This window comes from Staurois parvus, unplaced genomic scaffold, assembly GCF_062004578.1.
Source record: "Staurois parvus isolate SC_StPar_1 unplaced genomic scaffold, SC_StPar_1.0 ptg000332l, whole genome shotgun sequence".
Lineage (NCBI taxonomy): Eukaryota > Metazoa > Chordata > Amphibia > Anura > Ranidae > Staurois > Staurois parvus.
Window position 1 is genome coordinate 310,893 of NW_028318128.1, and position 18,795 is coordinate 329,687.

Here is an 18,795-nt window from a genome sequence, read left to right on the forward strand (position 1 = left end):
ATGCTCAAACTTAAAAAAAAAAAAAAAAAAATCAATCCCCAATGGTGCCTGTTCACACGTGATTGCATTACCAGGCACCACAGAACTGAGTTTTTTTTTTTTTTTTTTAAGTGTGAGCATTTTTGGAACTTCAAACTGCAAATCACTTAAGTGTGACTGCAGCCTTAGGGCCTCGTTCACACGGATGTAGCGGTTGCTCTTAATTTGACAAGTGCAGGGATACAGCCCCAAATGCAGACAGTGTGCGTTCAGGGCCGTGCAGCCGCTCAGATGTCAAACAGTGGCTGCGTCTGTACAGTGACTGCATCCCCAATGACATTAACAGGTCTACCTGCATGAGGATACAAGGAACACCTGTGCATCCCAATGCAGGTAGCCGTGACCCTCGCACAGGCACACACTGTAGTACGCCCCTCTAAACTAGGCCTAACAGCGCTGCAACCCTTTATCACTATTACCATGGAGGGTCATGTGATCTCTGGGAACCATATGTGAACCTAGGGTTATGTCACAAAGCCTTCCCAGTTCCTGATGAAGTGCATTTAGTGAACCCCGAAAAGTGTGGAATTTGACCAGACCCCACCACGTGAACACATGCTATAATTCAGGGATCTTCAAACTTTCTGAATAAAAGGACCAGTTTACTGGTCGTCAGCCTTTAGGGGGGCTGGACTGTGACCAGTGGGGGTGGAAAATGCAGCAGAAATAGTACCCTATCAATGGTGTCAGCGGAAGGAATAGTGCCCCAACACTGGTGTCAGCGGAAGGAATAGTGCCCCAACACTGGTGTCAGCGGAAGGAATAGTGCCCCAACACTGGTGTCAGCGGAAGGAATAGTGCCCCAACACTGGTGTCAGCGGAAGGAGTAGTTCCCCAACACTGTTGTCACCGGAAGGAGTAGTTCCCCAACACTGGTGTCACCGGAAGGAGTAGTTCCCCAACACTGGTGTCACCGGAAGGAGTAGTTCCCCAACACTGGTGTCACCGGAAGGAGTAGTGCCCCAACACTGGTGTCAGCGGAAGGAATAGTGCCCCAACACTGGTGTCAGCGGAAGGAATAGTGCCCCAACACTGGTGTCAGCGGAAGGAATAGTGCCCCAACACTGGTGTCAGCGGAAGGAATAGTGCCCCAACACTGGTGTCAGCGGAAGGAATAGTGCCACCACACTGGTGTCAGCGGAAGGAATAGTGCCACCACACTGGTGTCAGCGGAAGGAATAGTGCCACCACACTGGTGTCAGCGGAAGGAATAGTGCCCCAACACTGGTGTCAGCGGAAGGAATAGTGCCCCAACACTGGTGTCAGCGGAAGGAATAGTGCCCCAACACTGGTGTCAGCGGAAGGAATAGTGCCCCAACACTGGTGTCACCGGAAGGAATAGTTCCCCAACACTGGTGTCACCGGAAGGAATAGTTCCCCAACACTGGTGTCACCGGAAGGAATAGTTCCCCAACACTGGTGTCACCGGAAGGAATAGTTCCCCAACACTGGTGTCACCGGAAGGAATAGTTCCCCAACACTGGTGTCAGCGGAAGGAATAGTTCCCCAACACTGGTGTCAGCGGAAGGAATAGTTCCCCAACACTGGTGTCACCGGAAGGAATAGTTCCCCAACACTGGTGTCACCGGAAGGAATAGTTCCCCAACACTGGTGTCACCGGAAGGAATAGTTCCCCAACACTGGTGTCACCGGAAGGAATAGTTCCCCAACACTGGTGTCACCGGAAGGAATAGTTCCCCAACACTGGTGTCACCGGAAGGAATAGTTCCCCAACACTGGTGTCACCGGAAGGAATAGTTCCCCAACACTGGTGTCACCGGAAGGAATAGTTCCCCAACACTGGTGTCACCGGAAGGAATAGTTCCCCAACACTGGTGTCACCGGAAGGAATAGTTCCCCAACACTGGTGTCACCGGAAGGAATAGTTCCCCAACACTGGTGTCACCGGAAGGAATAGTTCCCCAACACTGGTGTCACCGGAAGGAATAGTTCCCCAACACTGGTGTCACCGGAAGGAATAGTGCCCCAACACTGGTGTCACCGGAAGGAATAGTGCCCCAACACTGGTGTCACCGGAAGGAATAGTGCCCCAACACTGGTGTCAGCGGAAGGAATAGTGCCCCAACACTGGTGTCAGCGGAAGGAATAGTTCCCCAACACTGGTGTCAGCGGAAGGAGTAGTGCCCCAACACTGGTGTCACCGGAAGGAATAGTGCCCCAACACTGGTGTTAGCGGAAGGAATAGTGCCCCAACACTGGTGTCACCGGAAGGAATAGTGCCCCAACACTGGTGTCAGCGGAAGGAATAGTGCCCCAACACTGGTGTCAGCGGAAGGAATAGTGCCCCAACACTGGTGTCAGCGGAAGGAATAGTGCCCCAACACTGGTGTCAGCGGAAGGAATAGTGCCCCAACACTGGTGTTAGCGGAAGGAATAGTGCCACAACACTGGTGTTAGCGGAAGGAATAGTGCCCCAACACTGGTGTTAGCGGAAGGAATAGTGCCCCAACACTGGTGTTAGCGGAAGGAATAGTGCCCCAACACTGGTGTCACCGGAAGGAATAGTGCCCCAACACTGGTGTCACCGGAAGGAATAGTGCCCCAACACTGGTGTTAGCGGAAGGAGTAGTGCCCCAACACTGGTGTTAGCGGAAGGAATAGTTCCCCAACATTGGTGTTAGCAGAAGGAATAGTTCCCCAACATTGGTGTCAGCGGAAGAAACTGGTACCCCAGCAACCAATTGGTGTCAGTGGCAAGAATAGTGCCCCATTGATGGTATCAGTTGGTGGAAAAGTGGCCTCTCCTTGGTGTTAATGAGAGTAATTGTGTTCTATAGTTAATATCAATTATGCCCCAATGCTGGCGTTAGTGGAAGGAATGGTGCCTCATCTTTGATGACACTGGGAGGAGTAGTGCCTCATATCAGTGGGAGGAATAGTGCTCCAGGGGCCGCATAAAGGCAAGCAAAGGGCCGCAGTTTGTGGACCACTGCTATAACTGATGAAAAAAAAAATGCTCCGAAATATTTATAATACGCTAAAGGGTGTGGGTAACCAGGGCACTGCGTGAAGGATTTTAGGTATGTGTTGTATTGTACATTTGGTATATGTTGAAACTGAAAGTTATGCTATGGTGGCCTTCCAAAAGGAAAGAAAAAGACCTTATAATTTAATAGTAAAATTATTTTTAAACAAATTACAATAAATGCAAAAGCTTTCTATCTATATTAGATTCAGTTTTCCCAATACTAAAAAATAATGTACGGTGATGACTGGGGATACGGAGCGTTAGCCTATGAGGTCAGCTGTAATTTCTATAAAAATGTCATTAGCATGTTGATGAGTGGGAAAGAAGGAACCCAGTAGGGCAAAATAGAAGCAGATTAAACTTCAGACTTAAAATGTCATACTGCCAACAAACCACATTGTGCATTATACATTCCCAAGTAAAACATGGGAACACATTACTTAAAAGTCCTAATTAGGTTTAATACAATAGAGGTGGATAACCTTCTAACCTCATTAAAAGGGTGGGTAACACAGGAAGAGGTGACACTGCCCTATAGGATATACAAAAGCAGTACATGTCATTTACACCAAACCCTACTAATCTCCACACTTTTAAAACACCGCTATTGAAACCAGATGCTTCATTCCCTTCTTGTTTATTGCAGGCAGGCAGCAATTGCTTTGAAAGATGAATGATTAACCTACAGATGGTAGAATTCATGAGCGCTGCTCTATAATCACACCTCTACGCTCCGTATATTCCACAATTCGTTACCCAGTATTGAGATTGTGCAAGTGGCCCTAAAGTCTAAAAAGGTTATATTTTCTTTGCCTTAATGCATTCTCTGTATTAATGTAAAAAAAACACTCAACTATATTTTCACCCCCCCTCCCAAACACGTTTCTGCCTCCTGTCACCATTCCAGCACTGTCACAGCTGCAGCACCCCTGCACCAACTTAGGGCTCATGTACACTGCAGCTGATAAACTCACGTTCAGGGGCTGCTGAAAAACGCAGAAACGCTCCTGAACTCTCCCTAATGTTTTCCTATGTGTCCATGTACACTATGTTGTTTACAGGCAGTTGAGTTTACAGTCGTTTTTTTTTAAACACACCAAACTTGCGTTCAGGAGTAGATTTTACTGGCCAAGCGCTTGTAAACGTGGCTATCCGCATTTATAAGCGTTTGCGTTTAGAAGCGTTTTTTAACTGTTCCATATTCAGATGCTGTCCAGAGCCTTTTTTCATCATCAGAAATGCATGCAAAGCATTTTCCAGGTACTCGAACTCGGTACACCAGCAGTCAGTTCCAGGTTTCGTGTGAAGGAAAAAAAAAAAAAAAAAAATGATAGAACGTGCTGCATTAGGCTCATGATGGGATCCATAGTGAATACAACTAGAAAAGACAGGTCATCTCAACACATACTGCTCTCTCTGCTTTTGCTCTCTATATTCCTCTCACAATGTCTGAAATAGTTAATTTTTTACTATTTTTCAGTGCATTCTGGGCATTTAGGAGGGTCTCCTGAGGTTATCTTTTAAAAACACTTCTAAATGCGAATTCAAACGCGGCTTCCAGCAGTTTCCATCATTCAGAAGAGTTTTCCCAAACGCCCCGTGTACATGAGTCCTTACTCCTTTCACAGAAGACACTGAAAGCAGCGGGAGCTATAGGTTCCTGCTGCTGTCAGTCAAACTCCCATAAGGAGGGACTGGGGGTGTGGCTTACTGGCACCGTGTGGGTCTCTGGACACACACAGCCCGACTCAAAGTGCAAATACACAGATGTCTCCTTAGCAAATAGCTTGCTACGATGGTACCCGGAAGGTGACAGCGCTGGTGAGGGACTGCAGGAAGAGCAGAAGATGGTGCTTTCTTTACAACACTATTGAACAGAGCAGGTATGTATGTCTTTTTTAAATTTTTTATTAAAAAAAAAAAAAATTTAAAAATGACTTTAGTATTGCTTTAATAAACTGGAAAACACATTAAAAACTAGATCTAAATTCAAAACTTAGATCTGCACAAAACTATTAGAATTGTACTGAGTGTAAAAACCTCTCATTAAACAGCTTTCATGGAACTCTGGTTTCAGGTCAGGTAGCCTAAAAAAAAACAAAAACAACACAACACAATGGCTTCGTACTATGGGGGCCAACATCAGCGGTCTTTATTTGACATTAAAGTGTTACTAAACCCACAACAGTAAAATCAGTCTGTATATGCAGTAAAGCATGCTTGTTATACTCACTGTATAACCTAAGGGGTTAATCCTCCACATTGTGTAAAAAGACTGTTTGATCCTGTCTTCTTTGATCCTCCCCTTCTACTGTCCCCAATCCATCTGCTGATAGTACAGAGCTCTAAGAATCAATCTGCACATGCACAGTTTAGTGTGCATCGCTAGAGCGTATTTTTTTTTTTTTTTTATAGAGTGCATGTGATCGGCACAGGGCCAATCAGCACTGTCCAGCAGAGAGTCAGGGTCTATGCAGCCTTATAGGGCAGTCAGAGGAGAATGAAAACTCCTACAAGTTTTAACCAGTGCTGAGCTGGACACTGATAGAAGTCACAAGACTGCTAAATACTGCTTATGAGGTATTTAGCAGTTTATATTTACTACAATAATTAGATTTCCATGTTCTGTGTACTGTGGGAGGCCAGATATAGAGAATGCAGGGTCCTGAACTTGGTAACACTAACTCTTTAGCAATGTCCACATGGCTTCAAGCCAAACTTAACATGGAACTGCACAGCATCTGAGCACCAAACACCAAAAATGCCATTTAATTTATTGTTAAAAAGAGAAGTTCACCTTTTAACAAAAAATAGGAGAGAGAAGATCACCTGCCAGCTGTCACAACAGGGATGGGGGGGGGAGCCAGTCGATTCGTAACAAGAAAAAAAAAAAAAAAAAAAAAAAGAACTTATCCTTTCATTTTTAAAGCAAACTCCCCCAACCAACCATGAGAAATCAGTTTCAAAACACCCCCTGGCATTTCTGGCAGTGGCCATCTTGCGTAACAGCAGATTATTATTCATGTAGCATTTCCTTCCTGGAATCAATCTGCCCTTAGCTCAGGCACTGGCTGAGCTGAGAACCCTCCCTTCCCTCCTGAAGACTCCTGGGATGTATGACAGCCTAGGCATGGAAACCGGGTAGTAACTGAAGAAATGTAAAATAAATAAATGTTTAAAACAATATAATATGCTTTCCTACCTATGTACTAGTGTTGGCAGCATAAGGATTAAAAATAGTCAATGTTGATTGAGAGAGTGAAGACTTTTTTTTCTTAAAATAATAAATGTGTTCTACTTACCTGTTCTGCACTATGGTATTGCACAGAGCTGTGTCTTACCTCCTTTTCTGGAGCCCCCTCACCATCTCCCTCTTCTCGGAGTGCCCCCATAGCAAGCAATGTGCATGAAGCTATCCCTACACCGACAAGTATCTACTGCCAGCCACAGGCAGCCATCCATGTGAATGAGGCCTCATCCTCCCCTCCAGTGTTTTGGCTCCTCTTCCCTTGCTCTGTTCCAGTGGTGCAGACTCCACCTGACTCTTCAGCATTTATCACTTCCAGAAGTCTTGGATGCCTGTGCCTCCATCTGCACACCGTGGTTCCACCTCATGATCCCTATGTCACTGCTGTGTCGTGTAAAGATTTAGGGTTCAAAGGATGGAACCATAGCACACAACAGGGTACAAAGGAAACCTCTATTTCCTGAAGTGCCAAATGCTGAAAAGTCTAGTGGAGGCTGCGATGCCGAAATGGAGAGTAATTAGGAATCACAAGCCATTGAAGGAGCAAGTACACTAGCTTTTCTATAGCAAGGAGATGCCAATAAGGAGATTTTTTTTTCTCTTTTTTTTTTTTTTTTTAAAACAGACCAACATGGTCATTTTAAAATGACAGTATAGCATTTTTATTTTAGGTGGAGTTTGGTGGGTTGACCACCTCCATCGTCTTACAAATCTAGCAGAATCTAAAAGCAAGTAAACATCTATGTTGGAGTTTTTTTTGCACTCTTGTACACAACGTATTCCTATTCCTCCTCTACTCCTGCTGCTGCTTTTTCCATAAATTAAAAATTCAATAGAGTGTGGGAGTCATACATAACAAAGACAGCGGGTATGCAGAGCAAGGAGCTCAAGTGCAGAGATGAACTCAGATGCTAAAGATGGAAGGCAATACTGGGTGATTGAATTCTCCAGTATCAATTTTTTGGAGGATGGAAAGATTAACATTTTTACTCTTCCTTAACAAGATCTAGTTCCCCCTAATATTCCATTGCGGGAATGAAGCAATCAAGCCACACAAAAATAATATACACACAAGAATGTGACACAGAAACATAGCTCTTTGGTGAACCAACTCTTGGGATGTGCTCAGTCATGTAGGATTGTTTAAATACAAGATGGACTTATAAATTCAGAATATATAGGAGGCACAAACGATAAAAAAAAAAAAAATCACACACTCAAAAGGATAACAAAAAGACACCACCAATTAAAAAAAAAAAAAAAAAAAAAGACACAAACGACAAAAAAAGATAATAATAGTGTCTCTATTATCTCTATGTATCTAACAACAAAACAAATACATATATCTATGATGCTATTATAGTAATGTTATGCCTCAGTGGCTGGATGGGCTCTCCAGCATATATTATAAATGTATTGTTCCTCCCCATCTACCCTACTAAGAACATACACCTTCTGTGGCATAATTTAGAAAGCCTGAAGCGTTGCACGGTCGGGGCAAGGACCCATTCACTTGAACGGGTCACATTTGATGTTTGATGGCAGTATGCATCTTTAAGACTGCTAGGTGTCAAGAGCCCCTTACCCCCCACCCCACTCTACCCTTCCTTACATCACAGTGCAGTGCCTTATCTTGTGCTGCTGTAAAGAAACTGGGGGTGGAGCTGGGATGCAGAAAGTGCAGGGTCTGGAGGAGGACCAGAGGAGGGCTGGAGTCTGCTTAATGCTGAGACCAGGGGAGGCAGAGATGAGGGGCACCTGCAAAAAGAGGCGCAGGAGCTGTAGGAGGAGTTCTGTCTTCCTTTTTCCTGCCGACATGGGGGGGGGGGGGGGGTGGCTGGTGGGCTGGATTCAGCCTGGTGGCCTTGTGTTTGACACGTGCTCTAGAAGCTGAAGATCACTGTAGACATGGCTACTCCATCAACATCACTAGCTTCTGGGTCCCCTACTGAGCAGCTCTCTGCTGCATTGTGATCACATGAAGGGAGCCATTTTGCATTTACTCAATGAATGTAAAGCGCTCTCTAACTAGACAGAGCAGAGAGGTGGGGTGATGACATCTCGCTCTCCTCCTTGTCCAATCAGGAAACCCTTTGCATTCATTGAGAAAATGCAAAGCATTCTCTGAATGGTGCTTGTACTTTGCGTTCGCCCTCCTGCATTCAGAATGTAGCAGGGCAGCCACTCGGCATAGGACCTGGAAGCTAGTGGACATCACTGGAAGAGCGTTGTCTACTACAGGGAGTGTCAGATTCTAGAGGGATCCCACAGGTATCGTATATACATAGTTACACTGGACCAATGTAACTATGTACACAAATGTTATACCTGGAATTCTTCTTTAATGTAACGGATGTTGTTATATGCAAAGAAGAATTCCTCCTTTAATGCAATGATTGCTCTGGGGTGATTCCGTCAGACTATCGACCTTAACCACCTCCCGTCCGGCCGTTGTATATAAACGGCCGGACGATGGCAGTGCAGGGTCGGGTGGCCATCTATAAACGGCCTCCCCGCACCCTGCTTGTGCGCGCTCCCTGGGAGCGCGCAGCACCGCGATCCGGTGCCCGCTGTGTCCTCCGGACACAGTGAAACACCGATCGTTGGACGGGACCTCTGTACAAGGTACCGATCATGTGATCACTGATTGGCCAATCAGTGATCACATGCAAAGTAGTAAGCAAGATGTCACTTGTGACATCATTGCTTACTACGTGTGAAATCTGTGAATGATCACAGAGGTCACATGGTACAAGGCTATTCACAAAAGCCTTGTACCATGTGACAAGCTGTGACCAATCACAGCTCACTCAGTACTTCTCAATGAGTGCAAGAATGCACACAGAGAGAAAGAGAAATGATTGCTTTTACATCCTATAAGGGTGTAAAAGCAATCAGTGTAAAAAAAAAAAAAAAATCTTCATCACCCCCTACAAGTAGTACAGTGTCACCATGGTGACACTGTACTGCTAGGCTGACAGTATGTAAAAAAAATAAATAAAAATAAAAAATAATAATATAAAAAATAAAATAAAAATGTAAAAAAAATGTTTAAAAATTATAATTTTTGCTTATAAACTAATTTGGATTTTTTTTTTTTACTAAAAAGATAACGGAATAAATTTTGGCTAAGATTTATGATGAAATATTTATTTGCAAAATTTTATAAAAAAAACACTTTTTTTCAAAATTTTTGGACATTTCATTTACATAGCAAAAAAAAATACAAATCCCAGTGGTGAATAAATACCACCAAAATAAAGCTTTATCTGTCTCAAAAAAATGGTAAAAAATTCATTTGGGTACAGTGTTGCATGACCGCGCAATTGTCATTCAAAGTGTGATAGCGCTAAAAGCTGAAAATTGCCCTGGTCAGGAAGGGGGTAAAAGTGTCCGGTCTGGAAGTGGTTAAGTAACCACACAAAAAAAACAAAGTTGAGTGGTGTTAAGTCTGAAGAACTAGGAGGCCATTCAGCTGGACCTCCCTTCCTGGGCCACCTGTGCGGAAAAGTCTGATTTAAAAATATCTTACAGCAATAGCAAAGCATGGTGGGGCCCCATCTCGCTGAAACATTTTATTGGAACAATGGAATGTCATCTAATTAAGGGAAGCAATTGTACCATACAGAGGTAAGTTTCCTGTTACTATACTATCAACAAATATGGTCCAATTAATGTGTCACCAAATATCCCCACCCTCACTATAATCTGTGGATCACTTTAAAATTGGCCTTCAGCCATCCAGTTTGGATTGATTTCACATCAGCAACATGCATTGTATCATTGTCACTACCACGGAGATAAAAATGAGGCTTCAGAGGTCCCACTGTTGTAAGAGCGACGCACAACATTCCCTACTCCTGTCTGCATCATCACCATGCAGTCCCTGGACCAGATGCATTTCATGGAGATGGCAATGATGTCCTCTAATAATTCGAGGCCTATGGAACCAGATTTTTGGTGCACCATGTATACTATGAACAGGACTCGCAGAGACTGGATGAATTATCCAAGGTAAAGCCATGCATTAACAAAGCAAGTACACCTTCTCGCAGTAGAACGCAAGCACTGAAGAGTATTGTTGTCCTAGCAACCAGATTCTCCCACTCGTAATCCCAACGCTGAATGGGAGAATGAGGAGCCTTATGGCTTGTTACAATGAAACCTGTTTTCCATCACTTCTGCATGAAGCTTAATTACTGGACTCCCCATAATATCAAAGTCTGGTATCCCTCGTTATGAAGCTGAAATATTGTTCCTCTAACTGCTCCTTCCTAAACCTACGACAGCTACTGGAGGTGATGGAAGCTAAAGTCTACAAGACATTATGGGTGACAATCTATCCAACAGTATAGAACAATGGCTTAGTGGCTAGCATTTCTGCATTGCAGTACTGAGGTCCTCAGTTTCAGTCCTGGTCAGGACACATGGAGTTTGAATGTTGTGCAAGTTTCCTCCCACATTCCAAAGACATGTTAGTAAATTCATTGGCCCCTGTCTACCCAAGACGGCTGCCTCACTATCTGCCCCAACAAGAGATAAAGCGCTTTGAGTCCCCAAGGAGAAACACTATAGAAATACAGATGAAAAAGAGAAAACAAAGACCAGTGTCCTACATGTTCTATTGCTTATTTTGAACTTCTGCTCTCCTCTATTATACAATAAACATGTTATATATACACCTGCTCTGTGTAATGAATTTGCACAGAGCAGCCCCAATCCTCCTCTTCTGGGGTCCCCTGCCAGTGCTCCTGGCCCTTGCCCCTGCCATGTGTCTACCATAGCAAGCCACTTGCAATGGAGGTACTTGTGGGTGTTCACCCTCGTGCCAGCTCTGTGTGTCCATAGACACACAGAGCACAGCATAGCCCCATCCCCTTCTCACTGGCAGTGATTGAGAGCCAATGGTCCCTGCTGCCATCTCTACACCTTTGAAGAGAGAGCGCGGAGAGAGCCCCTACTCTTGTACACAGCTTTGGATTGAGATCAGACTCAGGTATTGGGGGGGGGGGGGGGCAAGTTTTTTACCTTAATGCAAAGAATACATAAAAGTAGGAAAAAAAATAAATCACTTGACATTTACGACCACTTTAAGTCCTGTAAATTGCAAGCTGTGGCCTCCATGGTTCGGACTTGTTTTTCCAGCACAACTCAAATGCTCAAATGAATTGAGATCTGCAGAATTTGGATTCCAAGTCAACAATTTGATGAATTCAAGAATGGTTTGAGGGACACAACAAGTTCAGGGCAGGCCACCTTCTTCCATTGCTCCTATGGTACAGTTTTGATGTTCATGTGCCCATTGTAGGCTTTTAGCTGTGGTCCTTGTCAAAGTCGCTCAAATCCTTACACTTGCCCATTTTCCTGATTTCAACACATCAGCTTCAGGAACAACATGTTCACTTGCTGCTTGATATATCCCACCCACTTTCAGATGCCATTAAAACAAGATAATCAATGTTATTTTACCTATAAGCAGTCATAATATTACGGCGGATCAATGTACATCCTCACAGTGATAGGTTTCTGTACAATAGGACAGACCTGGACAAATCTTACCCAGAACTAGGAACCAGACAGGGATTCTCCCCATGGATCATGACAGTCAGGGAACTGGAATTTTCAGGGAGATTGTATTATAGTATCTTTATATATTCTAGTCCAACCTTCGCCCTGCCTCCATGTGTGCCTGCTCCTGCAGACTTCTGGAATATTTCTCTCACCTATCTCAGGAGGGTGCAGGAGCAAGGGTATGCATTGGCTGGAAGGCCATGGGCCAACTGCAAGAAGCTGGAGTAGACAACTGGCTAACGATGATTTAGGATGGGAAGGTGACCCAAGGTGCGGTAGTGGATTTCATCAGGACAACTTTGGATACCCCAGTGGGGGGGGGGGGGGGGAGATGATGAGGAAAAGGGATCGGCAAGGATCGGCATGGGGAGGAGGAAAGAAGCAGACTAACACTAATGATCTGACATAAAGGGAAGGGAATGTTGTGACAATGAGTGGAGGAAGTGTTGACAGAGCGGGCAGAAGATCAGAGGGACAGAAAGGGTAATAGCGTTCAGTGACCTGGTTGACAATTTTTTCAGTTGCTATGGTGACCATACTAGCTCCACTATGGAAGTATATAGATCCTGTCATTGATGGGTGATATGCATTATATGGTGAGTGACATGTATTATCGTATTGGTGATAGGCAGTACACACTGCTGTCAGTTGATAGGTGATATGTAGTGTTGGTAGTGATTACATTATTACAGTGTTGGTTGGTGATTAGTATTGGTGACATGTATTGTAGTATTGGTGATTAGTATTGGTCACATGTATTATAGTATTGGTGATTAGTATTGGTCATATGTACACTGCTCAAAAAAATTAAAGGAATACTTTTTAATCAGAGTATAGTATCAAGTCAGTTCAACTCCTGGGATATTGATTTGGTCAGTTAGGTAGCAAAGGGGGTTGTTAATCCGTTTCAGCTGCTTTTGTGAAATTAACAACAGGTGCACTAGATGGTCAACAGTGAGATGACCCGCAAAACAGGAATGGTTTTACAGGTGGAGGCCACTGACATTTTTTTCCCTACTCATCTTTTCTGACTGTTTTTCACTAGTTTTGCATTTGGCTAGGGTCAGTGTCACTACTGGTAGCATGAGGCGATACCTGGACCCTACAGAGGTTGCACAGGCAGTCCAACTCCTCCAGAATGGCACATCAATATGTGTCATTGCCAGAAGGTTTGCTGTGTCTCCTAGCACAGTCTCAAGAGCATGGAGGAGATTCCAGGAGACAGGCAGTTACTCTAGGAGAGCTGGACAGGGCCGGTCCTTAACCTATCAGCAGGACTGGTATCTGCTCGTTTGTGCAAGGAGGAACAGAATGAGCAATGCCAGAGCCCTACAAAATGAACTCCAGCAGGCAACTGGTGTGAATGTCTCTGACCAAACAAACAGACTACATGAGGGTGGCCTGAGGGCCCCACATCCTCTAGTGGGCCCTGTGATTACTTCCCAGCACCACAGAGCTCGATTGGCATTTGCCATTGAACACTAGAATTGGCAGGTCTGCCACTGGCACCCTGTGCTTTTCACAGATGAGAGCAGGTTCACCCTGAGCACATGTGACAGACATGAAAGGGTCTGGAGAAGCTGTGGAGAATGTTATGCTGCCTGTAACATTCAGCATGACCGTTTTGGTGGTGGGTCAGTGATGGTCTGAGGAGGCATATCCATGGAGGGACGCACAACCACTACAGGTTAGACAATGGCACCCTGACTGCCATTAGGTATCGGGATGAAATCCTTGCATCCATTGTCAGACCCTACACTGGTGCAGTGGTTCCGGCGTTCCTCCTGGTGCACGACAATGCCCAGCCTCATGTGGCGGGAGTATGCAGGCAGTTCCTGGAGGATGAAGGAATTGATACCATTGAATGGCCCCACACACTGACATAAATCCAATAGAACACCTCTGGGATATCATATTTTAGTCCATCCAACGCCACCAGTTTGCACCTCAGACTGTCCAAGAGCTCAGTGATGCCCTGGTCCAGATTTGGGAGGAAATACCCCAGGACATCATCCGTCCTCTCATTAGGAGCATGCCACGATGTTGTCAGGCATGCATACAAGCACGTAGGGGCCATACAAACCACTGAGGACCATTCTGAGTTGCTGCAATGAAATTTCAGCAAAATGGACTAGCCTGCTGCATCATTTTTTCACTTTGATTTTGGGGTATCTTTGAATTCAGTCTTCTGTAGGTCGATCATTTTCATCAAACGATGGAGCATCTTTACATTCCTAACACATTATACAGTCCATATCAGTATAGATATCCAGCATTATATTTTCCTCATTGAAATCTGATGTGTTTTCAAAGTGTTCCTTGAATTTTTTTGAGCAGTGTATTGGTGATTAGTAGTGGCGATATGTATTACAGTATTGATTAGAATTGGTGATATGTAATATAGTATTGGCAATCAGTATTGGTGATATGTATTATAGTATGGGTCAGGGCTCAACAAATCCTAGGCGTCAGGTCGCCATGGTGACTGGAAATTGCATCTGGGCTACACTGCAACAGCGGTCTGGATTTGGTCTTCCCATGTGCCCCACCCCCCACGTATGCACAGACCAAGAGGTTGGGTATTGAGGCTGCAGCTTTGCGGCCTGCTGGAGCAGGATACAGCACTGTTTGTGGGAACCAATGCCCTCTGATAGGTGGGGATGTGAGGAGTGTGACGTGCCTGCCATTTTGACTGAGGGCTTCCCTTGCTTGCTGTTAATGCCCGCCCACCTCTGACATCTCCTTCCCAGTTTGACAGCTGGGGTTGCGGGCTTGATCTGGAAACCTTGCCTTACCTACTGCTGGTGAGTGGACAGCGAGTGTGGGGCAGCTGGCTATGGCTTCAGTGACTTTTACCCACCCCCTCTTTCTACAAAGACGGAAACACAGGTTTGAGTTAGATAACTGAAGAAATCCATCAGTACCGCCTATTACTGCAACCGGTCAGTGCCCATCAGTGTCTCCTCATCAGTGCCCATCAGTGTCTCCTCATCAGTGCCCATCAGTGTCTCCTCATCAGTGCCCATCAATGCAGCAGTGAAGGAGAAAATTACTTATTTGCAAGATTTTATAACAGAAACTAATAAAAAAGTTCTGTTTTTTTCACAATCTTCTTTTTTCATTTGGCACCTGGCGTAAGCAATTCCTATTGCCTGTCCACCTGGACATGCAGTTCCGAGTGCCGTGCAGCTGATTTAAAACAACTGGCTCCTAACATTTTTTAAGTGGCTTTTAGATTCAAGGCAAATTTGTTAAGCCCTGGTATGGGTGATATGAACCCTTTGATGTCAGTGATCTATGTTCTATAGGGGATCACACCTGGGAGATGGCTGATACACCCCAAAGACATGCTGGTAGGTGAATTGGATCCTGTATAAATTGGCCCTAGTATGTGTATATATGAATGCGAGTTAGGGAACTTAGATGGCAAGCTCCTTGAGGGTTAGGGACTGATGTGAATGTATAATAAATATATGTAAAGCGCTGCGTAAATTGACAGCGCTAATCGAGTACCTGTAATAAATATTATATATGATATATGTACTATAGGGGGATAACCCCTCAGTGATAGCTGACATCTATTATGTATATATTGTACAAGATCACACCTCAGTGTGGGTGATAACTATGATAGATATACATATGATAGATATATATGATGTATGACGACAACTGGGTGTGGGTAATATCTATACATTATATAGGATTAGAAATATTATATATGTGTTCATGAATTTAATGCGTTCTCCGGGACGTTTCGTATTGCGAAAAATTCATAAACCAAATGCGGTTTCCCACAGGAGTGCATTGAAAACCAATTAATCTGTTCCAGAGGTCAGAAAGAAAAAAAAAAAAAAAAAAAAAAGTTGCTGTCACTATGGGGTTTATTTACTAAAGCTGGAGAGTCCAAAATCAGACTCCCTTCTGCATAGAAACCAATCAGCTTCTAACCTCAGCTTGTTCAATGAAGCTTTGGCAATGAAATCTGGAAGCTGATTGGTTTCTATGCAGAAGGGAGTCTGATTTTGGACTCTCCAGCTTTAGTAAATAAACCCCTATAGGTCAGTGCCGGTTTTTAAATTGAATTACCGGCTTTTTTTTTTCTTCACTATAGCTCAGAGAATCAGCTGTCACATTCCCCCAAGCTAGAAGAAAGAAAGTCTCCTTTTAGTGTACTTTCCCAAAATAAAAGAAACAATGTTTCCCTTTAGATTGTTTCCCGAGATAAAAGAAACAAAGTATTCTTTAACTCCAGGGAAAGCAACAGCTAATTCTGTGAGCTATTGCGAAGAAAAAAAAAAAAAAAAAAAAAAAAAGCCGGCACCGACATACACTTCGTATTGCGAAATAAATTTGTAAACCGAGGCTTTTTTTTTCAGTGGATTGTCATTCGTAAACCGAAAATTACGTTAACCGAGGCATTATTAAACCGAGGTACACCTGTATAATGTATGCAGTGTGGGTGATGGATGATACATATATGATGTATGCAGTGGAGATGATGACACCTGGATGATATATATGACCTATGCAGTGTAGGTGATGACACCTGGGTGATATATATGACCTATGCAGTGTAGGTGATGACACCTGGGTGATATATATGACCTATGCAGTGTGGGTGATATATATGACCTATGCAGTGTAGGTGATGACACCTGGGTGATATATATGACCTATGCAGTGTAGGTGATGACACCTGGGTGATATATATGACCTATGCAGTGTAGGTGATGACACCTGGGTGATATATATGACCTATGCAGTGTGGGTGATCTATATGACCTATGCAGTGTAGGTGATGACACCTGGGTGATATATACGACCTATGCAGTGTGGGTGATATATATGACCTATGCAGTGTAGGTGATGACACCTGGGTGATATATATGACCTATGCAGTGTAGGTGATGACACCTGGGTGATATATATGACCTATGCAGTGTAGGTGATGACACCTGGGTGATATATATGACCTATGCAGTGTGGGTGATCTATATGACCTATGCAGTGTAGGTGATGACACCTGGGTGATATATACGACCTATGCAGTGTAGGTGATGACACCTGGGTGATTATATATATTATATATGATGTATGCAGTGTAGGAGAGGACACTTGGGTGATGGATGGTATATATATGATGTATACAGTGTGGGTGATGGATGATACATATATGATGTATTCAGTGGAGGTGATGACACCTGGATGATACATATATGATGTATGCAGTGGAGGTTTTGACACCTGGATGATACATATATGATGTATGCAGTGGAGGTGATGACACCTGGATGATACATATATGATGTATGCAGTGGAGGTGATGACACCTGGATGATACATATATGATGTATACAGTGGAGGTGATGACACCTGGATGATGCATATATGATGTATACAGTGGAGGTGATGACACCTGGATGATGCATATATGATGTATACAGTGGAGGTGATGACACCTGGATGATACATATATGATGTATGCAGTGGAGGTGATGACTGATATATATATGCAGTGTAGGAGATGACACTTGGGTGATGGATGATATATATAAGCAGTGTAGGAGATGACACCTGGGTGATGGATGATATATATGATGTATGCAGTGTAGGTGATGACTGATATATATATGCAGTGTACATGACACCTGGGTAATGGATGATATATATATGCAGTGTAGGAGATGACACCTGGGTAATGGATTATATATATACGCAGTGCAGAAGATGACACCTGGGAGATGGCTGATATATATATATATATATATGCAGTGCAGATGACACCTGGGTAATGGATGATATATATACGCAGTGTAGGAGATGACACCTGGGTAATGGCTGATATATATATATATATGCAGTGTAGATGACACCTGGGTAATAGATGATATATATATGCAGTGTAAGTGATGACACCTGGGTAATGGATGATATATATATGCAGTGTAGGAGATGACACCTGGGTAATGGATGATATATATATGCAGTGTAGGAGATGACACCTGGGTAATGGATGATATATATATGCAGTGTAGATGACACCTGGGTGATATGTATGAAATATATATATATATATTATACGATGTATGTTCTATAGGAGATCGCGGGTTGCTGTCGGTGACACTCACCGTGCTGGGTGAAGATATTGAAGCCGGCGTTGTCAGGGTTGCTCTTCCCGGTCGGCTCTCTCCTGCGACCCCCGGTGGTCCCCGGTTGGTGGCTCGGTCTGGTCCCGGTACTCCGGTTCCCTCTGGGCGGTGGCGGTGCCCCGGGTGTCTCCCGGCCTACCTGCTGGCCCATCCCCGGCCTCTCTTAAGCCGCTTCTCCGCCTCTGCAGCAACAGCCACCGGGATGGCCCCAGGCAAGCTGATCACATGATCCGGCCGGCGGTTCTATGGACGGGCTCTCCCCAAGCCGGGCCTGTTTCCCCCTCCCCGGTCTTACTTCAAGATGACAGCCGGGCGGCGGTCCTCAGATCCCCGATTCACGGGCTCTGACTCCGCGCCTCCGCCGCAGCCCAGGCCGCCGCCATATTAACCAGCGAGAAGCGACAGCAGCAACCCAGAGCGCCCCCTGTCATTAGAGAGGAATGCCCAGAGCGCCCTCTCTCCGCGGAGCCGGGAGGCCTCCACAAAGATGGCGGCGTGAGAGCTTCCTGTGCACGTCCTATAAGTCCACTTGCCACCTAGTGTACGCTTTGCAGTAATACACCCGGGACTGCAGGCTGCCAAATATCAGGTTTTGGTGTACCTACTTTACATAGAAGTCTTGCAATCCCCTGCAATCCCCAATGACCGCACTTTTACTAGCCTGGAGCCATTTGTCCCTCTTCAAGGGAGGAAGAGAAACAATTGTTTACATGCCTGTGTGTACAGGCTCATTATAAACTATGGGCTGCATTTTAGATCTGGTCTGCGGAGAGGGCAATGTTAGATGGACAGGGCTA

At 44.5% G+C, this 18,795-nt stretch overlaps 1 protein-coding gene across 2 annotated transcripts in view; it reads right to left on the reverse strand.

The window, feature by feature from the left end:
* The window catches only part of ABL2 (ABL proto-oncogene 2, non-receptor tyrosine kinase), an 87,241-nt gene extending 68,831 nt beyond the window's left edge, over positions 1–18,410 (reverse strand). For both annotated transcript variants that reach the window (XM_089683971.1, XM_089683970.1), the window contains exon 1: positions 17,978–18,410. In XM_089683971.1, the coding sequence (XP_089540097.1) occupies positions 17,978–18,149 (172 nt within the window). In that variant the 5' untranslated portion in view covers positions 18,150–18,410. The remainder of the gene's footprint in view (positions 1–17,977) is intronic.
* Between the last annotated feature and the right edge of the window lie 385 nt (positions 18,411–18,795).